Source organism: Chiloscyllium plagiosum, chromosome 11, assembly GCF_004010195.1.
Source record: "Chiloscyllium plagiosum isolate BGI_BamShark_2017 chromosome 11, ASM401019v2, whole genome shotgun sequence".
NCBI classification, from domain to species: Eukaryota; Metazoa; Chordata; class Chondrichthyes; order Orectolobiformes; family Hemiscylliidae; genus Chiloscyllium; species Chiloscyllium plagiosum.
The window spans coordinates 57,599,233-57,623,635 of NC_057720.1; the positions used below are offsets into that span (position 1 = coordinate 57,599,233).

Sequence of the window (24,403 nt, forward strand, 5' to 3'; positions counted from 1 at the left end):
TGGAAAAGAGTATATCAGCTGGAAAAGTCTCCAGTTCGGTGAGTCTGCTCCGGGGTTACGTTTAACCGCCGAGCGTGGGTTGTTGGCAACCGCTCTACGAGAACTGACGGCTCCCAGTTCCGGTAACATGTGGAGTGAGTATAAGCCAGACCCGTTGGTTGTGGCGACGCTGCGGGGAATAAAATGCCCATATTCTAGCAGACTCGCCTCTTGGTCGTTTGTTCTGTGTCAGACTACTCTCCTACGAACCTGACCTTGAGAATTTTTTAAAACAGTGATACACATTGATCTGATGTTTGCAATAGTAACTCTTGAAACAGCAAGTGAGCAAGTGTGTTTTACATAGGAGGGATAGGAGAAGGGGAATCAGACAGACTGGATTGCATCAGGGGAGGGGTGAGAAAAAGGATTACCTAATCTACATTGACAGTCAAACTCACCAGTAACAAATGAACAAAGCTCATATCAAAAGTCAAAAATTAGAGTGGTGCTGGAAAAGCACAGCAGGTCAGGCAGCATCCGAGGAGCAGGAAAATCGACGTTTCGGGTAAAAGCCCTTCATCAGGGCTGATGAAGGGCTTTTGCCCGGAACGTCGATTTTCCTGCTCCTCGGATGCTGCCTGACCTGCTGTGCTTTTCCAGCACCACTCTAATCTCTACCCTAATCTCCAGCATCTGTAGTACCCACTTTCACCTAAGCTCTTAAAGTCAGGACAAAAAATTTCAGCTGAGACATCTACTTTCCAATATGAGATGGATTCCGATTGATCATGAACCACATGGGTATTTTGTTCCCTCTCCCCACTCCAGTCCAGAAATGTCCAACTATAACATCCCAAATGCTCCCCAGTTAAATTAGCTTACTTAACACAAACCAAGGGATTGAATCTTAACTCTACGCCTTCATACCATGTGGTGAATTTACCAAATTACATTTATAATTTTCCACAATTTTGCTGAACCTTACCACACAGTGAATAGCACAGACGTTCTTAGGGTTTTGCTGTAGCCAGTGATGCATGTTCTTACACACCGCGTACAAATTGTGTAAACTGGGGGCTTGACGGGCTGGCCAGCTGCATTCAGATATCTATTTTTAAAAAAAAGAGAAATAAAATGGTGACAAGCAGCCAAAAAGAAACAAATGAAAATTCAGTTCGTACAGCAGCAAGTTCTGCTTAACAAAAGGCAAGGAGAGCTTAGAGGTAGGAAAGGCAGCTATAGAACAGTAGGAGGGCAAAATGCAAGCAACACGAATGACACAGAAAATGAGAATAATTGTTTGCAGCAAGCCTAGAAGCTGTGATCTAGTGGATAGTACTTCAGGCTGAGTCAGAAGGTGGTGGGTTCAATTCACATTATAGAGACTTAAAACGCAAAACTTTGGGCTAATACATCGGTGAGGGAGTATTGCACAGTCAAAGGCAGTATTTCTGGTGAGATCTTAAGCCAAGACTTAATCTGCTGTCTCAACAATACTTTGAAGAGCAACAGGGGAGTTACATCTACTTTTCTCGCCATCACTTATCCCTCAGTCAACATTGCCAACAAACAAATTATCAAGTTGCTGCTTCTAAGGCCCTGCTGCGCACAAGGCAGCAGCTCACCACCACTTTCGCAAGGGGAAGTAGGGACGGGCAATAAAAGCTGGCCAGCCGACGACTGACACATCCCACAGATGAATAAGAGAAAAGGAGCTATATAAATGCAAGTGGCTGAATTACATCAATATAACATACAATATCCTTTTATTGTCACATGTATTCCATTATAGGAATGCAGTAAAAAGCTTTACAACATCTACCCTCTTATGGCGACATGTTAGGGAGAAGTACCTAGGTACAATTCTTGAATACAGAAAAATAAAAGTAGCTGCATTACTTAGAGTTGAAAAGAAGTTAAAAAGAAGAACATTGTTAAAGAGTTGACATTACAGTAACATACAAAATTTCAAATAGACATTACAGTGTAACATGGAGAAAGTGAGGACTGCAGATGCTGGAGATCAGAGCTTAAAAATGTGTTGCTGGAAAAGCGCAGCCTGAGTCGGAGGGTTGGGACTGAGAAACGGTGGGGGGAGGGGAAATGAGAAAGCTGGAGAAATCTGCATTCATCCCTTACAGTGTAACATCCCAGCAATGGGCCTCCACATGTGGTCAAACTGCCTGCACCAAATCCCAGTCCAAAAGCTGTCCAGATCAGATCATGTGATCACTAACACAGCAAGAGTCTATTTTGTAGATGTCCCAAAGTACAAAACACTAATATCATATCAAAACACAGTTTATGAAATGTGCCTTTGTAGCCAGCAAATACCTGACAAGTTGGCATAGATATCTACTTACTCTATTGTGAAACTTGGCACTTCTATAAGATTTCTGAGATAAGTTGAAGATCGTATAATGATCCAGGTGCCGTGAATCCAAAAAGGATCGTACATCATCAATTTGATTCTTGAAACTCAATTCCACTCCTTCAGCAGGATAAGATATTACTGATAGATAGTGGAAATCAGTGTTAGACAAATATATTGACCTCCTGAACAGATGCAATTAACTTGTACTTCACATGGATTAAACTACTCTACCATTGCACGATGGGTGGATTTTGCGATCGAAAACAATAGACAAAGTTCTTTGGCTCCAACTATCCTATTCATAAATCCTACTTTATTGTTTCACAGATTCGATTTGACTTAATCTACTACAGACAACTATCTGTCAAGCGAATTTCTGAGAAGATATTATTACATTGTTTGGATTCCTCTCCTTGTTCTCTTCCATTTTTTAACTATCATATCACTTTCTGAAACAGCTAACAAGCCCAGAATGCGTGCCTGTGAGAACATTAAAGATCTGTCTTGTGGTGCAAGTGCACTTTTACAGAACACAGAACAGTACAGCACAGGCCCTTCAGCCCTCAAATGTTGTGCCGGCCTTTTATCACAACCTAAGATCAAACTAAAGTATATACCCTTCATTGTACTATCTTCCACGTGCCCATCCAAGTGTCACTTAAGTATCCCTAATGTAACCCTAATGTATCTGACTCAACTACCACTGCTGGCAATGCATTCCACACCCACCACTGTGTGTAAAGAACCTACCTCAGACATCTCCCCTATATCTTCCTCCAATCACATTAAAATTATGCCCCCTCGTGATAGATATTTCTGCCCTGGGGAAAACACTCTGGCTATGCACTCTATCTATGTCTCTCATTATCTTGTACATCTCTATCAAGTTACTTCTCTTTCTTCTGCGCTCTAATGAGAAAAGCCCGAGCTCTCTCAACCTTCCATAAGGCATGCCCTCCAGTCCAAGCAGCATCCTGGTAGATCTCCTCTGTACCCTCTCTAAAGCATCTACAACTTTCCTATAATGAGGCGACCAGAACTGAACACAATATTTCAAGTGTGGTCTAACAAACACTCTGTAGAACTGCAGCATAACCTCACGGCTCAACTCAATCCCCTGCTAATGAAAGCCAACACACCATAAGCCTTCTTAACAACCCTTTCAACTTGGGTGGCAACTTTGTGGGATCTACAGACATGAACCCTAAGCTCCCTCTGTTCCTCCACATTGCCAAGAATCCTGCCTTTAACCCTGTATTCTGCATTCAAATTCAACCTTCCAAAGTGAATCACTTCACACTTTTCCATCTGTCACTTCTCAGCACAGTTCTGCATCCTGTCAATGTCTTGTTGCAACATACAACAGTCCTCCACACTATCCAAAACTTTGTGTCAAGGCTTTGTGTCATCGGCAAACTTACTAACCTACCCTTCCACTTCCTCATCCAAGTAATTTATTAAAATCACAATGAGCAGAGGTCCCAGAACAGATTCCTACAGAACACCACTGGTCATCAAGCTCCAGGCTGAATACTTCCCATTTACCACCACACTCTGTCTTCTATAGGCCAGCCAATTCTGTGTCCAGACAGCCAGATTGCCCAGTATCCCATGTTTCCTTGCTTTCTGAATAAACCTACCATGAGGAACCTTAGCAAAACGTCTTGCTAAAATCCATGTATACTACATCCACTGCTCTACTTTCATCAACATGGTTTGTCACATCCTCAAAGAATTCAATAAGGTTTGTGAGGCATGATCTGTCCCTCACCAAACTACGCTGACTATCAAACTATGTTTTTACAAATAATCAAATCATGTCTCTCAGAATCCTCTCCAATAATTTGATATACAACTGACTGCACTGTAATTCCCAGGATTATCCCTATTCCCTTTCTTGAACCAGGGAACAACATTTACCACCATCCAGTCATCTGGCACTACTCCAGTTTACAGTGAGGAGGCAAAGATCACCGCCAAAGACACAGCAATCTCTTCCCTCACTTCCTGTAGTAACTTAGGGGATATCCAGTCTGGCCCAGTCAACCTTAAGTAAGCTTCCTTTTTCCCCATTGATTAGATGTCCCACATACCTTGTCACCCAAGTTTCTTTCAACCTACCATCCCTTCTTTGCCTCAGTGGGACAGACCTGTCCAACCCTATCTGCAAGTGATTCCTAAACAACCTCCACATTTCTGTCATGCATTTTAGCTATATTGATCAAGTTACAATCTTGTTTACAATCTGGTGCACCACTTCAAAATCTTTTAAGAATACCAACTCAGTCAAAAGCAGCAGTGGTTAAACACTGTTTAGGCAACTAACATCAAGAAATTCTCAAATATGCCTCTTCCATACAAACTGTAAAAGGCTCATAATTAAATCGTCAAAATGAAAGCATGCACTGTACCTATGATCCGTGATGTAATGTAAGAAATATTAAGTTCTCCTTTGGCATAACTGAAACAAGATTAAATTGAACAGGTCATTATTTAACAATAATTCTAAATAATCTTTAACAATAATGCATAAATATCTAAAAGAAAAATATTTATAGAATTTTTTTTTTAAATCTTGATGAATTCCATGAAAGTGAGATATTAGCAGTAGGAAAGACAACCCATTTCAAGCATCAACATCATAAATCATGCAGTCCCAGGTTATAACCTAAGTATATTCACACTACTCTGCTACCTCTTCAAGCAACTGTTCTAATGGTCTACTTGAATGTATCAGTCCACTTGAATGTGATCACAATCAGAGCAGCTTTTTACATTTGATTCCAACCCACGAGAACTGGCTTGAGGTTGTTCAAATTCAGTTCGTAGCACCAAGATTCGGTACCAAGCTTTTACAATTCTGACCAAACATCCACAATATTTTTTATTATTGAAATGAAAATTAAGTCCTCAGAAAACCAGACTTGTCAACTGAATGGTATGTAAAAGTATTTTTCCATTAGTTAAGTTCGGACAGCCCAAGTTATAACGTAAGTGAGCAGCCGGTATACTCACCAACATACTATTTCATTTAGATTTAGCTTTAAATGTCCTTTCGGGTACCACAATATTGGTTACTTCTGGAACCAGTCCCCACAGACATTATTCAGGAAGATGCCTATTCTGCTCAACACTAATTTATATAATGGACTTTTGTGGTGCGGGGTAGTGTTCCTGCCTTTAGGGTAGAAGATTGGAGTTCAAATTCCACCCACCCCAAACACATGGTATGACATGGTTGAACAAGTCAGTTAAAATATATCTACAATAACATAACCCAGGAGGTTTAGCAGCAAACCCCTCAAAATCAAAATAACACCTTTTTGCATGTAAGCTCACACATATTGCTACTTTTAATAACTTGGTGTGAAACTTTTCAGACCAACATGAATAAATGCAAATTGTTAAACGATTTTATTTTACAGATACGAAGTACACATACAGAACATTATAATAATCAAATCTCACCTGCTATCAGCCAGTTGGCCACGAATAGTACTACATCACCCCACTGCAATTCAGTTTTGTTTAAACCTTCTTCAACAGTACTTAGGTTTTAGTCAGCTCTAAACTTGAAGTGACCAAGTTTGCACTCGCTGGGCCAGGTTTCCCTAGGCTGACCACCTTTAGACTTGTCCCCTTCATTATGTCAAGCAGAAAAAGGTAGTAGCAATGATTTAAGGCAGGCCAGTCAATAGACCAAGCCACCTCACCTCCCAATGACTGGTGTCTCCCATAGTGATGGTTGCCATTCTAATGTCAATAGCAACTATCACTCCTTAAAAGATTCTGAGCTGAGCCAATGGATTTTCAGTCCTTTGTAATTCCAAAGTTACTACATTCCAGGAATTGGTGGTATGTTACATCTAACTCTAACCCAAATTTGTGCAGCAAAATTCACATGTATATGCATTTTGTAGCCTGCAGCTATGAATAGTGATGGTAGAAACTCCAACTTCATTTCCATGATATAGCTGACCAGCGACGTGTTAGAAACATCTGCAGGTCATACTGTAAACACACCCTCGGCTGTCAATTCCTGGAGTGGGACTTGAACCAAAAGCCTCTGGCTCAGAAAGGGAATAGGGATAATCCTGGGAATTACATTGCAAGCCCTCCCATTGGGGTAGGCAATCTAGCATTAGAACACAACTTAAATCCCTGCAGTTGGTAGGTTTCTTTTTATTAAAGTCTATTGGGTTTGAAGTTCAGCATTCAAACATAATTCACTCCTAAAATTTTGACTGTCAAACCAAACAAATGGAAATTCAAAATGTAATAGCCCAAATGAAAGGTCCAAACTTAAAGTGTTAACAGTATTTCTCTTTCCACAGATACTGTCAAACCTTCTGAATACATTCAACTTTTTCTGCATCTGCAGTATTTTGCTTGAAAGACCTTCCAGATCAAGGGCAGCAATTGAAGGTGGCTTGTACTACCACTGGACAGGGGAAAACTAAAATGAGCTGAGGCCCTCATTCCTGATCTCTAGTCAGGTGGGGGAAAAAAAAGGTCACAGAATCCGACAGCGCAGAGACAGGCCCTTTGGCCCAAACGGGTCCGTGCTGACCAAAATCTTTCGTATCAATGTATTTGTCCAAATGCCTTTTAAAAAGTTATGTACCTGCCTCAACCAATTCTGCTGGCAACTCATTCCATATGCAGACCACCCTCTGTATATAACAAAAGTTGCCCCTTAGGTTCCTTAGTTTTCTTTTCACTCTAACCTTGAGCTGATTCCCTCTTGCCAGAGTCCCCAACCCTGGGAAAAAACATAGTGCATTCACCCTACCCATGCTTCTCATGATCTTAAACACTTCTATAAGACCCCACCCCCGTCTCCTATTCTATATAAAAATAAAAAAGGTCTTAGCTTATCCAACCTTTCCCTATAACTCAGGCCATTGAGGTCCTGGCAATATCTTTGTAAATTGCTTCTGCACTCTTTCCAGTTTAACATCCTTCCTATAGCAAGGTGACCATAATGCTCCAAGTGTGGCCTCACCCAACACCCTGCACAACTGGAACATAACTCCCCAATTTTTATACTCCATGCCCTGACTGATATGTCAATTAAGAACAGGACTGTCTTGCTAATATGCCCAGATTAAACAATTGGCATTTCAGAAGGACACTGCAGTGACTTGCCAGAGTCATCTGGACTCTGCTGCAAATGCTTTCAGTTTAAAAGCGAAGCCATTAATGCTTATATGCAAATAGCTGAAATTGTGTGGACTGAGAGTTGAAGAGACACAGCTCATGTAAAAACTTCAGTTGGCAATTCTCTGGCACTGGGTGAGCAATGACGGATTTGAATGTTCCATTCCTAGGTGCTGTGGAAATGAAAGGGGATATCAAAGTGAGCATACTTCTTCCAGTCTCAATGGCAGACTGATGGAGGGAGTCACAGGGTTAAGCAGTGAAAATCTGAAAAAAAAAGGTTCAGCAACTCTACTAGCATAAAAGAGTGCTTCAAACTGCATTGCACCCTGGACATCATTCTGAAGTTTCTGTCCCTCTGCTAAAACATTTCTATAGAATCCTTACAGGGCAGACAGAAGCCATTCAGCCTATCAAGTCAGCACTGACCCTTCAAAGAACATTCCACCCCGAGTGCAGGAGGCCAGTATTGCAGAGGGCACCACTTGAAAAAAAAAAGAATGTTGTTATTATACAGAGATAGCAAACCAGACCTAAACAATTCAACACCACTGGATATTGCAATGCAGTGAAACTAAAATATTCAATTACCCTCAAGGTTAATCAACTGTTCCTAACCAGACTTTAAGAACAACATGTATCAGATACCAAATGTATAACTTGAACAGAAATTAACAATTACTTAAATACTGAAACTTCAGTAGAGCAAAAGCACACAATGTAATGTAATTTTTAAAGATAATTTAAAACTCAATCTTATTTGATCACAGAAGAGAAAGAGTGAGGATTTTAGATGCTGGAGACCAGAGTAGAGCGTGTGGTGCTGGAAAAGCACAGCAGGTCAGGCAGCATCTGAGGAGCAAGAGAATCGATGTTTCAGGCATAAGCCCTTCAACAGGAATCATTGTCCTCACTCTCTCAGAGAGAGACACACACAGTCAGTTAAGGGATAAATTAAAAATGAAAGAAAGTCAAAACTTGACAATTCGATAACTATTTCAGTGATGAATACAATGCGCTTATGGAAGTCCTAGAACATTGTGTTGATTTACAGGCACAGGAAATTGAATCATGCTTGAAATCTAGAGTCACCGGTCAATGCAAACAACTTCCCACAGACTCCAAGAGATATTCACTTATTTCTTCCAACTGGGATTCTTATTAAAGCATTCTATTATCCTTTAACTAGAGGTCCACAAGAGAACAACCAAAAACTCTGTCCAGCAGCTTTCACGGCCAAAATACCTTCTGCCCAAAACTCAGACCAAACCCGTTTAAACTGTTGCATCTCTTTCTTTTTCATGATTTGGAGGAGCTAGAGTTGAACTGGGATGGACACCGTTAAAAATCACAACACCAGGTTATAGTCAAACAGGTCTATTTGGAAGCACTGCTCCTTCATCAGGTGCTACATGCAACATCATGAAACTTGCAGAGGTGTGCAAAATGATTCAAGATAGTGGCTCAAAAATGAAGATCTTGAAGTCTGAATTGAGATTATATGATGGAATAATACTTATTCCAAGAGAACAAGAGAAGCAGAGAGTCGAATGCAATGGGACGAAAGATCTGGGGCTCCAGACATGAGTCATTAAGCAAATCCCACTCTTCCCAGCTGAAGAAAGTCTGATGCTTGGACTGTTATCCCTACACATACCAGAAGAGATTTGCAGCACTTGTGTCAGTCACGAAGACATTTATTGCTGACCAGAAAAAGTCCCAAGATACTTTCAGAGATTCTGAATGTTTTTCTGCTCAATATCATCTTGAAATAAGTCAACAAGGTGAGACTAACTCAGCATTTACTGGGGAGACGTCCAGCTGCCCTCAATTGTAGCCTCAAAGACATGATGGGATACTGTGTCCAGTTCTGGTCACCCAGGTTATAGGAAGGACATTATCAAGCTGGCGAGTTCAGAAGAGATTTACCAGATGTTGCCAGGTGTGGAAAGTTTGAGTTATAAAGAAAGTTTGGGACCTTTATCACTGGAATGTAGGCAGTTGAGAGGTAATCTGATAGAAGTTTATAAAATAATGAAAGATATGGATAGAGTTAATGGCACTTGTCTTTTCCATAGGAATGGGAATTTCAAGACTAGAGAACACATTTTTAAATTGCAAGGGGTGAGATTTTAAAAAGTACATGAGACAATTTTTCTTTTTTTTAAAAACAGTAGATCACGTGTCAAATGAACTTCCTAAGGAAGTGGTGGATGTGGGTACAATGACAACATTTAAAAAACATTTGCAGGGATACAGGAATAGGAAAAGTTTGAAGGGATACAGGCCAGGAGGAGGCAGATGGGATTAGTTTAGTTTGGGATTACATTCGGCATGGACAGGTTGGACCGAAGAATCTGTTTCCATGCTGTGTGACTCCGTAACAGCTGGAAAACAAAAAGGTAATCAAAAAGTAGTAAAAACTCTGACAGACCAGATTCACAACCTGGCAGCAGTGAAAGGACCTGAAAAACCCAGTATGCACATAATTCCAAAAAGAACAAGGAGATTTTAATATCCCATGTTGTTACAACCAGTGAAAGATTCCTCAATTCATTATGTTTCCAAATATGATTCAGAAGTCGTGACACTCCTGCATGAACTGGCTTTCCTTCTTTATTCACAATCACCCCCTTGTGACAAAGTTCATTTAAAAAGGATTGCTTCCCTTCACCTGCAGTTACCTTCCTCCTGGACCAAACAATTTTACATTTTAAAAAGTAGTCAATTTAACCAGACTGGAGTTCACAATAAAATGTAATTTCTTAGCTCCTAAACAGGAGGAGAAATAATAATGCAACATATACCCACACAGATCAAAAATAAGAAGCGAAATCAAAGAAAGATACAAGTTGGATCAGGTTGAGTGATTTGTAAAGAGTGAACCAGTAGAACGTTGCAGCCATTAGCAGATGTACTGGTAGCATTACCATTAGTAGATGAACAAGTGATTTGAGATTCTTGGCTTTGCAGACGGTTTGAAATTCCTTCATCCTGGTTCCTTTCAACAATGGCCAACTGACATATTTAGTGTGAGTAAATAGGTCTTTTCCACTTCAGAATAGCAGAATTTAATGGCTGTTCTCAAAGCTGTAATCTTCACAGTAAGCTAGTCCACACATGAGACTATCAGGCCACAAAACGCACAGAAACTAGAGTTGAGGCTCACCTTTCACTACATAACCTTGGAAGGCTAAGGCACAAAATGTCTGCAAAAGATGGCTCCCTGCTACTTGGATAGTCAGCCTCTCGTTACCTCTTCCCTTTTTGCCTATTACACACTTCCCCAATTCTGGGCAGATGTGACATTCTAGAGTTTCTCTCCAAACAGGAGAAGGCGAGGACTGCAGATGCTAAAGATCAGAGTCAAAGTCAAAGAGTGTGGTGCTGGAAAAGCACATCTGGTCAGGCAGGATCCAAGGAGCAAAAGATTCGGTGTTTCGGGTATAAGCTCTTCATCTCTCCAGACAGTCAATTAACATCTGGTCAGTCATTTTGGCTGTATCAGTCCTCATTTAAAAAAAATTATTGAAATTAAAGTTCAATTAGCCCATTAGTAATCAGGAGTTTATGATTTATAGTCATGACACACCAAACATGGATGCAGTTTTGCCATAACCTGCCAAGGCAGAGATCCTCACTACCCTAGATGTGAATGATAAATACTGGCAAGTTGGATGAAAGCAGTAGTCTTCTGGCTGTAATTGTATACACCATTTGAGAGGTACAAATGTCTGTCAATGATGTTTGCTATCCCCAATCTTTCTGGAAATGTATCACCAAAGGCAGGATATGATACAGATCTCCCAGAGTGGAAACAATTGTGAACAATCCACTCATCTCTGGATATGGAGATATAGTCTGTTAAACAGAGTTTGCCAGATGAACTTCAATGAGAAGACTACATAATGAACATGCCCGTGTTCAGTACAGAGCTCATATACTATAAGGATGGCGCCTTGACCTTGATAAAAGCTGAAAGCTGTGATACAGATGCAGCAATCAAGAAAATACAAAAGCAGTGTAATGATTTCTTGGATTCATGAAACATTTAACAAAGTTTTGTCTAATTTGTCATCAGAATGTGAACTCCTCTCCCCCCACCCCACCCCAAAAACATGAATATGCAAGGAATGGAGGGCTATAGACCACAGGCAGGAAGAAGGGATTAGTTTAATTTAGCGTCATGATCAACACAACATTCTGGACTAAAGGGCCCATTCCTGTACTGTACAGTTCTAGGTTCTGTGAACATTTATAAAATATCTATTTAGTAACATATAAACCAGGAAACAGTGTGCAAATGTTTTGGTGCTTCACCATTATACAGGGAATATTTGGAAGGATACTGCATACAGTAACCTGCCAGTCATTCCAGCTTTGTCACAAGTGCTTTCAGTTTACAGAAATATGACATGGAAGCTTGTGCATGAAACAATAGTACATCATCCAAATTCAGGCTGCGTCAGACAGAAATCAATGACTTTAATCAAAAGTACCAGATAACTGATAACACCTGAAAAAACGGAGCCTTAGAAATGATCACTTCAGAGAGAGGAAACATTGATACCTAGTTTTTAAAAAAACGCTGAAATGAACATGAAATTAAGGCAAAGGATGAATGTAATTAAAGCAAAAACAAATTGGTTGTGAAACTCTGCAGGTCTGACAGCATCTGTGGAGAGAAAGCAGAGTTGACATCGAATCCGGTGACTCATTAAACTAGCCTCAGACTTTAAATGTCAACTCTGCTTTCAGATCTCCAACATTCACAGTTCTTTCCTTTATTTCAATGTAATAAATGCAATGGCATCACCAGCAAGCTAATCTCCCTTTCAAAAAATATCAAATACATCAGAATAATTTCATAGATTAATACTTCCTGTGGCATTACTTATAAAGATCCTAATGGACAGAAGAGCAACAGTGGGTTATATACATCCACTGCTATAAGTCAGTTAATGTGACTTATGTACAGCTTGATCATTTTAGTTAATCTGCAGTTCTGTACTCAGTTAGAAAAAGGATCCTATCCCAGCAAATCACTCCTCAAATAGTCTGTCATCTTCGTAAACACTTCCATTCATGCAATTTGGAGAAGATTTGTAGCTCAGGTTGTAGATTTGCTCGCTGAGCTGATCGGTTTGTTCTCAGATGTTTTGTGACCATGCTAGGTATCATCAGTGAGCCTCCTTTGAAGTGCTGGCATTCTGTCCTGCTTTCTATTTGTATGTCTTGGTCTGTTAGAGTGAATGATATTACTTCCAGTACATTTTTTCAGAGGTTGATAAATGGGGTCCAATTTGATGTCTTTATTGATGGAGTTCCGGTATGAATGCCAGGCGTCTAGGAATTCCCCGGTGTCTCCGTTTAGCCTGTCCTAGGATGGAGGTGTTGTCCCAGTCGAAGTGATGTCCTTCTTTGTGTGTAAGGATCCTTTAGGTACAGGGCCCTTTAGGTTCATTAGTCGCTGTTTGAAGATGACAACACATCCAGAGACACTAGCCACACCACCATATGTCAAAGACATCTCAGATATGACTACCAGACTACTCAAACCTCTCGGCATCATGGTAGCCCACAAACCTACCAACACATTGAATCAGCTACTAATGAACCTAAAGGACCCTGTACCAACAACCAGCAAATCAATTGTCATAGTCCTGCAAGGACTGCAGGAAACACTACATCCAACAGATAGGCAGAAAACTAGCCACCAGGATACACTAGCACAACTAGCCACCAAAAGACATGACCAGTTATCACTAGTATCCTTACACACAGACGAAGAAGGATATCACTTCGACGGGACAACACATTCATCCTAGGACAGGTTATACAGAGACATGCACAGGAATTCCTGGAGGCCTGGCATTGAAACCTGAACTCCGTCAATAAACACATTGAATTGGACCAACTTACCAACTTCTGAGAAAAAGTACTGGAAATGATATCACCCACCTTAACAAAACAAGACACACAAATAGAAAGTGGGACAGAACACTAGCGCTTCACCGGAGGCTCACTGATGTTACCTTGCGTGGTGACAAAACATCTGAGACCATACCTAGTGGCTCAGCAAGCAAAAAACTTACAACCTGGCTTCCATTCATGTATATAATGGACACCTTAACTGTTCAGGAAACACTATGCTGCCTTTTCATTTCATCACATGGTTGGTTCTATCTAGCAAAATAGTCCTATTCAGTGTTATAGTTCCTAATGTTCTTTCAGACTTTAAGCTTAGAAACAAATGCACTTGGAAACTCTTCCACTAATCTAATGAACAATCATGAAAAATGGAACTCCAATCGCTAGGAATTTCTTATGCACAGAAGACTGGGAAAACACAAACTGAAGGCTGAAAGCATTATGGCTGTATCCAAATGCTGTTCTGAGCAGTGATAAAAGAACAGCAAGGTCTTCTACCCTCTGAGATCGTGTTGGCAAAGACAAAACATCACGTTGGTGATACAGCTGGTACAGTTTCCATAGAAACTCAACTTATACAAAGAAATCAGGATTACCAGTGACTGTAAGGATCACAATAGGATTTAAAGTTTTATAATTTTTACACTTTTGTAGCTTCTTCTTTCAACTAATGAACTGAACTGCTCATTTTACTTTTAAACAACTGAAAATCCCACTCCACGTTTCAATGTACATTGTTCCTCAAATAAACTTTGAAATCTCCCAAAGTAATTCTCAGTTCCTGAGCATTCCTTCCATTCTTTTTGTTTCCATTCTGGTAAATGTTAGCCTATCAATCAACTATCTTTCACAGCAAGTGATTTTCATGGCTATTCACCTACTAGCTCAAGGTAGGTGCATCTTCAGCCTCATTATAAATCTTCATGAATTTGGTCTTCTCAAACCAAGTGTGAGCTCCCACCTATGTTGCTGCACAGTGAACCATGGGAACACCTTAATCTCTCAGATCCTGGCAGATTAATCTGGCTGTGAAAGTCTGAAGCACCTTTTAGAAGAAACTTGTAATAAAATTGTAATAAATAAAAATGGTTGCCTATGCACCTTTTTCCTCCAAGAAGCCCAGCTCCATGGCAATGTAAATAACATCAGCCTTGTATCTAGATAGACATGCTGTTTAGCTAACCTGTAGACTGCCAACTTCATTCTGTCTTGATAGCAAATAAACAGTTAAAAGTATAACCAAATAAAAGCCTGACATTGTCAGCATCTTTCTAAACCTTCAGCAACTAACGATCCATCAGAACTAATTCTTCTAGCATTGCTGACAAATCAGGAGCATATTACACATGCTTCTCAGTGAAATAGCCTGGAGGAATGCCTCTGATAAATGAACCATCCGAAGTTGCATGGTGCAGAAAACAGAACATGTCACCCGACTCCTTTTATTTCTCCACATTAACCCAAAATAAAACACTCCCAAAACGTAAATGACTTAAAGTCATACATTTGTAGCACAGCTCAAATTTACTTGAATGAACCACAATACAATATAATATAAAGATCCACAAGATTAGGTAGCGTGCAAGTAAAGATTACTGGAGAAGGCAAATACCATTTGTATACTGAGTTACAAACAAATTGCAAAGAGCTAATGCTCAAGGCCATAAAATTTTTGTCTACAGAAATTTCATTTGTATCTCACATTCCATATTTCCAAAGAACTGTTATTGAAGGTAACTGTTTACTTTATCAGAGCCACTACAAACAGATTATAAAATCTTTTTGCTATTTTCAAATTCTGATAAACTAGTGAGTGCCTGGTAATGTTAGATTTGTTCTCATATAGTTATGAGATATAATAGATATTGAAACCTATTTAACTTCCAAGGTAATTGATAGTGTACATAAATATAAGCTTCTGAGACTAGAATCTACAATCAGGGTCAGTTCTTCATAAAAAGAAATTGTATGCCATAGCCCACTGCTTGGGAGTTCATCATTCATTCAACCATTTTAATGATAATTTGCTGGTTCATTGCTTTAGATGCTGACTTCCCAGAAATGTAAGTTTACTCAATTCCAGAAGAGAGGAGTTTCATGTGACCATGCTCCAATTGCTGATGTACAAAGATAGGGTTCCTTGTTGAGATTCATGGGTCATATAATGGTTAACTAGGTGCTATACAGGAAACAGATGCACTCTGGATCATAGGAGGTCATTATGTCCACTTACTGGAAAACCCAAGAATGTGCATCAAAACCCAAAACACTCCATTAGAAGATGAATAGACATAGTTATTACAGGAAAATTTTCCATATATTAAAAAAAACAAGATAAGCTTATGTTGCAAATTTTAAAAACATGAGGGAGGAAGACTATATGAGGCTATTTTTATTTCTACTGCAATTTATTTCGCAACAGCTTACCTCGCTACAGATTGCATCACCTTTGTTGAGGTGTCTTTAAGGTTGTCCTTTAAGTTGCTGAAAAGTCGTCCTGCTCCTCCTTTCACCATGTCCAGCAGTCCTCCCCCAAATGTAGGTTCCATGTCTGGAGAGGAGGTGCCTAGTAAAGCAGCAAATGGTTTATTTACAGGATTAAGTTGAAAATCCAGTTCCAGCAAGACAGGCAACGTCAAAGATATATAAAAAAAGTTAAAATGATGTAATTATATGGAAAAAACAGTTAAAAATTGAAATTGGTGTTGAAAGGCAATCAAAAAAAAAATTGCTTTAGAAAGGTAACTAAAAATGGCTCAGCAAAGTGTGGAAGCTGAACAATCGCATGTGTGGAAAGTCACTTGCCTATTTCCGAGTTAAAGCATTATTGATCAATGACAGGTCAAGCCAAAAATCACACAAAAAAAATGTTCAAGAATAAGAGAAGATGTTGAAAGAGCAAAATAATTTTGAAAAGACGGAGTCAAATTTGAGATATATATGGAATCACAAATACCTGGAAAAACAAAGTCTCCAGTACAAAGATAGAAAACATTTACTTTATTCGGTAGTACAGAACTTCCAGATAGAATTGCAAGATCACCAAATCTCAAATTGTTGTTCTTTTTGAGATTTGGACTCCTCGCTATTGACTCACCATGTCTCATAAGCAATTACTCTAATTACGCAATAATCTATCAATCAGTTTCCAACATATTTAAAGCATACAGTTTATTAAACAAACATATTTGAAACTGACCGCATTGGAGATCTAACAGATGGTGCAATGGATTATAGTTACATCCTTTCCCCTCACGAACTTGTATTCAAATATAGTCCAGTCCAATAGACAAAGGGTTCTCCCTGGAGGTTGGAACTTCTTTATGAAATGAATTTATGGCAAACTGGATTTGTTCCTGTGATATCAATTTTGCAAGATACAACTACTCCCAATCAAGGTTAGTAACTTCCATATAAATGCTAAGGGTACCACTCTGATTCTCGAGCAATAGTTATAAATCTATGATCAATTAGATGTAATTAACCAAAGTAAGTCAATGGTCTTGCGTCAATGTTTATATTTGTTTGGAAAAAAAAAAGTGATGAAATATTCATCCAAAGCAAAAAAATTAGGCCTCCACTTCAAAGCAAATGTTTCCTTGAGAAGTTATCAAATGACGCTTTTTGCAAATGACATGACAATTCAATACTTCAAACTTAATAGTCATTAAAATAGTTAATTATTCAGTCAAAACAAGTTCACAACATTATAAAAAACCTTGTGATCCTAAGGTTTGGACAAAAAGGTTTCTTCTTGGTAAAAATGAGAAACTCTCTCAAATGACAGTACCAGACTTTTTACATTGTTGAACTATTTCTACATTTCCTGGTACTGTATTTCAAATACAAGTATTTCATGGAGTTGAAGAGTAGGAAGGAAGTACAGAAGGAGGTCATTCAGCCTGCTGTGCTTGTGTTGGCTCTTGGAAAGAGCAGTCATGCTTAGTCCCACAGCCTGTGTTTTTTTGCTCATTTCTTCATGAAGTACAAGTTCAACTCAACGAATCAGTTCCCATGACTGTCATTTTTTTTTAAAACCACATCAGACTAACATTGCTTTTTCTATTCTAAGGAGAACAGTCAACTTTTACACAGCTTCTAAATCAAAATCATTATCAGCAATCCAGTTAGCAAATTTCTTGTAAACTCCACCTGTCCCCCTTGCTAAGGTCTTCACATCATTATTATTCAGCCAACAACACTCAAACTGAGACCTCTGTACAAAACAGGTTCCATGATCACTTTGCTTTTACATTTGATGCCTCGGTTTTATAAACCCATGTTTTTTAGCTAATTTATGAACATAAAATACCAGCTTCAACCTGTGTGTACATAGACACCAGGGTCGTTCTGCTTACCAGAGGAGTGTGTTGCTGGAAAAGCACAGCAGGTTAGGCAGCATCCGAAGAGCAGGAGAATTGCCATTTCGGGCCAGGTCTGATTGCTCGACTCTGACCTTCGGCATCTGCAGACCTCACTTTCTCCACATTCTGCTTACCCACAATTTAGAAAATCATGCCACTTAAAAAAGGAGCCCTCCCAAAGTGCATCTCTATATTTTTCCACATTTGATAGACAAGTCCAGTTAAATCTTGAAGTTTATAGTCCTCCATGTTAATGACTGCTACGTTGTTAAGTTTCTTATCATTTTCCAACTTTACACTGCTTCCCTCTTCAGCCAAATATGGGTAATACACATTGAAGAAAAACACGATAGAGAATAAGAAACTCAAAATTGACAACTGCAAAGCACATCCCAGTATGAAAAACATTGATTTGTTACCTCGGTCTGCTTCTTGTCAATGGACCAACTCAGCATCCTACCACTATTCATTCCCTTATTAATTCTGTGGGCCTTCCTGTACTTAACAAGCCTCCTGTGTGGTACTTCTGTGTGGTACCTATCCTGTAACCTTAAAAGGATTTAATCAAGTTAAATCAGAATCTACCTTCAATTAATCCATGCTGTCCGTTAACCAACATCTTGCCAAATTAAACTTTTTTTTTGCTGTAGACACCATTTTTCCATAATTCCCCAACCATCAATATTAGGCTGGATGGCATGAAGTTTCCTGGTCTGTCACTCTTCCGTTTCCTGAATATTGGTGCCACTAGAAATTCACCAGCCCTCCAGCACCACACTTTAATTCAATGAAGACAATTGTGAACAGAGGAAGGAAAATCTGCAAATACTGATCCAAAGACAGAAATTGTTGGACAAGTTCAGCAGGGCTGACAGCATCTGTGGAGAGGAAACATTTTGGATCCAGTGACCCTGTATTAGATTACTTACAATGTGGAAACAGGCCCTTCAGCCCAACAAGTCCACACCAACCCTCCGAAGCATTCCCTTACATTTACCCCTTCACCTAACACTACAGGCAATTTAGCATGGCCAATTTCACCTAATCTGCACATTTTTGGACCATGGGAGGAAACCCACGCAGACATGGGGAGAATGTGCAAACTCCACATAGACAGTTGCCCGAGGTGGGAATTGAACCCGGGTCTCTGGTGCTGTGAGGCAGCAGTGCTAACCACTGAGCCACCGTGCCTTCCTTAGACCTTTCCCGTAAAACACATATCTGAGTTGCTGGGAGCATTTAAACTTTGGAATTAAAGTGGCTCAATCAGAACCTGGAATTTTTAAAACAAAATAATGTCACTTCTATATATGTATAGATTTTTACTGTTTACATAGGTATATAGCACCTTTCAACTTCAGAACATTCAAAAATGCTTCCCACCCAGTATAGCATTCTGAAGAGGAGTCACACTTAACGTCAGAAATAGAATGCTGAGTTTACATACAACACCCCTCATCAGCAGTTCGATAATACGACCAAACAAGATTGTAGTTTTCGGATGGAGAGGTTTAAAAACTGACCAAGGCACCAGGGAGAACCTTCTGTTCCTCTCTGAAATAGTGGCATGAAATCTTTTAGATCGTAAAACCATAAGATATCGGAGCAGAATTAGGCCGTTCAGCCCATCAAGACTACTCTGCCATTTGATCATGGCTGGTATGTTTCATTACCCCATTCTCCTGACTTCGCCCCAGAACCTTTGATGCCCTTTCTAATCATAAACCTTGCTGTCTTAATTACACTCAGACTTGGCCACCACCATCCTCTGTGGCAATGGGTTCCACAGATTCACCACTGACTGAAGAAATTCCTCTTCTTCTCAACCCTAAAGGGTAATCCTTCACTCTAAGGCAGTGCCCTCATGTCCTACTCTCTCCTACTAGTGGAAACATCACCTCTACATTAAATTAAAAACTGATGGTGCACACTGCAGCTATTCAGCATCAGTCAGAGAGGGAGTGGGTGCCAATTAAAAAAAAACTAACAGCAAGAACAGATATTTTACAAGTTCATTTTGTTCATTCCGTTTTGGCAAATAAGTACAAGTTGAGGTTAGACAAGGTTGCTGCTTTGTGTACAGCAATCTAATAATGTCATTTCACAGAAAATGCAATATTCAATTTTTGAATATACACTCATTGCAATTCATCTGGTTTTAATAATTTTAAGACATTAATCTCTGTATACAATGCTAATAAGGCAGCAGGCTCAATGCTCCATGTTTCAGGTTCTTATTTCAGTGCGGGAAGAAGGAACCAAAAGGACGCAGAGTTTTATCTACAGGTCAGAGTCATAGAGATATACCAAGGCACCAGGGAGAAACAGACCCTTTGGTCCAACTTGGACATGCCAACCAAATATCCTAAATTAATCTAGTCCCATTTGCCAGCACTTGGTCCATATCTTTCTAAACCCATCTCTTTAAACCCTTCCCATTCAGATACCCATCCAGATGCCTTTTAAATTTTGCAATTGTACCAACCTCCAGCACTTCCTCTGGCAGCTTGTTCCATAAATGCACCACCTTCTGTGTGAAAAAGTTGCCCCTCAGGTCCCTTTTATATCTTTCCTCTCTTACCCTAAACTTATGCCCTCTAGTTTTGGACTTCCCCACCTCAAGGGAAAAGACCTTGTCTATTTATCCTATCCATGCCCCTCATGATTTTATAAACCTCTATATAGGTCAGCCCTCAGCCTCCTAGCCAATAACTTGCATTTCTGAAATGCCCTGAACTTAGCAAAGTGCCCGAGTTCAAATAGTGTGGTAATGACAGATGTCACTTATTCTTTCAGCCAATGCCCCACCAAGATCAAAACTACAATGCAGAATTAGAGGACTCAACACAAATTAATAGAAACAGGACACGTCATTATTATGCAAATCAATTATCAAGAATTATTTGATGCACATTTACTACATTAGCAGGAAAGTAATTCAGCATTTTTTTTTGACTCATCAATGGTAAAAAGCTGCAGTTCAAGATCAATTATCCTGCTCCTTAAGGTGAACATAGCTACTTTGGGAAACCAAAATGGACACCAGTCTATTAATTTCTCAAGCCATTTCAGTAATTCAAAATGAATGTGCTAATGTAAGGACAAGTGCTACTTTCTACTGACACAAGAGATTTGGCCTACCAAAGACAATTTTATAAACAGGTCGATAATTTTCATTTTCACCATGAATATTCCTCTAACCTCTCCATCTTCAAATACCGTAGGCAGGTAGCACTTGACTTTGTTCTTGATCAGAGGCCCAACCAACTCATTCACTAACCCCTGTCTGAACTTGTTCATAGAAAATAAAAGTTACAATACCGCAGATGCTGGAAGTCGGAGATGAAAACAAAATGTTGTAGAAACTCAGCAGGTCTGGCAGCATCTGGGGAGAGTTAACATTTCACATCCAATAACTTCTTTGGAAGGCTTCAGTTCTAAAGAGTCACACAGGATTTGAAAGGTTAACTCTATTACTCTCTCCATGGATGTTGCCAGACCTGCTGAGTTTCTTTTGAACTTGTTCTTAGTTTGAAGAAGGACTCCTTGGAGGCAATGAGTGAGTCAAATAAAAAAAAAATTATTTCAGGAATACAAATGGGCCTGGCTGTACTGGTCTTTTTCTGGGATAATATTTCATTCCTACTCTGGCCCCCTCCCTCATTTCTTTCCCCAATATATTGATAATTGGGGGTTGCTATTTCCCATTCTCCCCAAACTGGAAAACATGAAAGTTGTATTTCCTTATTTCCAAATTATTCATCACTGGTTCTTCCCTTCCTCAACCTCCTGATCTCTATTCCTGGGAATGGCTATTGAGCAACATCTACCAAATTCTACCAATTCCCATAGCTTCCTTTGACATTTCCTTCCACCACACTTGCCAAAATGATTTCATTCCATCTTTTCAGTTTCCATCACAACTGTTTTACTGGTTTTGCCTTCCATATACAAACATTGACCCTGAGCTTTTGCTTCCTTATCATTTTAAATCTCCATTATAATCTCACACTGGTATATAAGAGGCAGAGGTCAATGAAACTGACGTTTGAGGAATAGCATCTCACTCTTGAAATTGGCACTGTGCAGTCTTCTGGACTCGACAGAGTTCAATCATTTAGAATCAGTGGAATTTATCATGCTTGTTCAGATAGCAACTGTTCAAATGCTAGTACTTTTACATCTTGCTAATTACACAACTGCACTGATAATGGTCTGCAAAAACTGACCAATTAAATATCAGGGGTTGTTATTCCGGAAGTGAATATGCAAGATATTTGGTAGGGAGTGTTTCAATAGAACTACTGATTCGGTTTTGTTGACCACAGCCACATCACTACCTCTGCGTCAAGATACCAGATATTTTAATACCTTTGTACAAAAAAAAAAATGCAGAGTGAAAATAAAATCAGATGAATATTCACTCATCTCTTAATTTATTGTCATATTCTCAGGTATATCCTGTTACAATACTGAACAAAGCTTTTCACATTATGATATGGTTAGGAACCAGTAACTTTTTTTTATTTAAAGTAGACAAAGTTTGAGATACAAGGTACTGTAGATCTATATCATCTAGGTTTAACTGTAACAAAATTTAACTCTCTCATCAAACTTTTTAACCGATCTGCATCTTTACTGGATGCAAAAGCATCTTTGAGGTCTTGGACTCTTATTAGGCACAAGCAAAACCTTATACAAGATTGCTGAGCCAAAGTCACACTACTTACAAATCATTCTACTTACTGTCAAAGCCTACGTGCTCAAAGGCTCTAGAAGCCTGACTTCCAACCTTTGATAAAATAAAAGGAATTTATCATATATTACTCAAGTTCCACAGAAAATCATTGATGTACATCATAACGATGTCTGCTAATTTCTTTATGATAGCAGCAGAATATTGCTGGGTCTGCTTCAAGCCAAATACAGCCTACTTTCAGCACCCAGTGACTCTAAGGTTCTAAAATACAGATCTTGCTTTTAGCAGGAAGTAACAGTGCCAGTGCCATTCCTGTTTTTCCCTTGTTCAAGCAGCTGTGAAAACCGGTTACCTACGCATTGGAGCTAGGATAGTGTTGTAAAACAGAGACACCTAGTGGTTTAGGTACATAATTCTTTTAAGTTTGCATCACATGTAGACAAGGTGGTTAAGACAGCGTTTAGTACATTTACCTTCATTGCTCAGACATTGGAGTATAGAAATTGGGACGTCATGTTGAGATTTTACAGGACATTGGTGAGGCCTCTTCTGGAGTACTGTGTGCGGTTTTGGTCACCCTGTTATAGGAAGGATATTATTAAACTGGAGAGGGTACAGAAGATATTTACCAGGATGCTGCCATAAATAAAAGGGTTTGAGTTATTAGGAAAGGCTGGGATATTGATTACTGGAGCACAGGAGGTTGGGGTGTGACCGCAGAGGTTTATAAAATCATGAATAGCGCACATAAGATGAATAACAGGTCTCTTTTCCCTAGTGGGAGGGATTTCAAGACTCAGGGCATATATTTAAGATGAGAGGAGAAAGGCTTAAAGGTGAAAAGACTAAGCAGAGGGAGGTGCGATTGGGTTTAGTTTAGGATTATGTCTGACATGCACGGTGTGGATTGCAGGGTTTACCTCCATGCTAAATGACTATGTTGACAACAAGTAGCTGATTGCTAATTGGTCACTGCTCCACAGACCATAAAGAGATGTTAAAAGTTATCTAAAATGGCATGCAGCTGGTTAAGTGTACATTATATGCACAGAAGAGAGTGTGGGAATATTGTCAATAACCATGAGAAATAGCAGACATGAGACATGCTCAAAAATTATTTTTGCTGCAGTATTCATAGCAGAAGAGGAGGATAGCTTGTCAGAAGTCCAAACAAAAAAAAAAACAGGATCAGGGACATGGTTTAAATAATTTTAGCTTAAGTCAGTCATCAATAATGGGGAATTTAATAAAACTGCAAAGTGACAAATCCTCAGGACCTTTTAGTTTCAATCCATAAATGTTAAATGAGTTAGGAGTGTACATTGCCAGTGCCCTAACCATAATCTTTGAGTTTCCTAGATTCAGGAGTTTATTCCCCTGGATTGAAATTTGTTGATGGCACTCCATTCTTTCAGAAGGGTGAAAGAGTGAAACCAGGTAATTACAGACCAGTTAACCTAAAATCTGTGGTAGGAAAAATGTTGCACTCCATAAATCAAGGACTAGGCTAACTGATCACCGCAAAAAAATTCAGTTAACAGGGAGAGTCAGCATGGATTCCTGAAGGGTAGATCATGCCTGACAAACCTCATTTAAGGTGGCAAAAGGTGGTGGATAGAGGTAAGTCAATGGATGTTTTTTATATGGACTTTCACAAGGCTTTTGAAAAAGTCACACACACAAAACTGTCAGCTCAGGTGGAAGCCCACAGAAAACGAAAGCAAATTACTTATATGGATAGGAAAATTGTTGAGTGGAAGGAAGCAGTATTGGAATAATGGCTAAGTATTCAAGTTGACACGACGTGACTAGTGGTGTCCTGTCGGGCTCGGTGTTGGAGCCTCAATTATTTGGAATATTCATTAACTTAGATAACAGCATAAGTCAAACATC

General features: G+C 39.4%; 1 protein-coding gene across 6 annotated transcripts in view; it reads right to left on the bottom strand.

Moving 5' to 3' along the window:
- The window catches only part of dnajc6 (DnaJ (Hsp40) homolog, subfamily C, member 6), a 140,367-nt gene that overhangs the window by 88,276 nt on the left and 27,688 nt on the right, over positions 1-24,403 (bottom strand). For all 6 annotated transcript variants that reach the window (XM_043699437.1, XM_043699441.1, XM_043699439.1 and 3 more), the window contains 4 exons: positions 15,875-16,013; positions 4,768-4,817; positions 2,346-2,494; positions 968-1,090 (listed from right to left, as the gene is read on the bottom strand). In XM_043699437.1, coding sequence (XP_043555372.1) covers positions 968-1,090; positions 2,346-2,494; positions 4,768-4,817; positions 15,875-16,013 — 461 coding nt within the window. The remainder of the gene's footprint in view (positions 1-967; positions 1,091-2,345; positions 2,495-4,767; positions 4,818-15,874; positions 16,014-24,403) is intronic.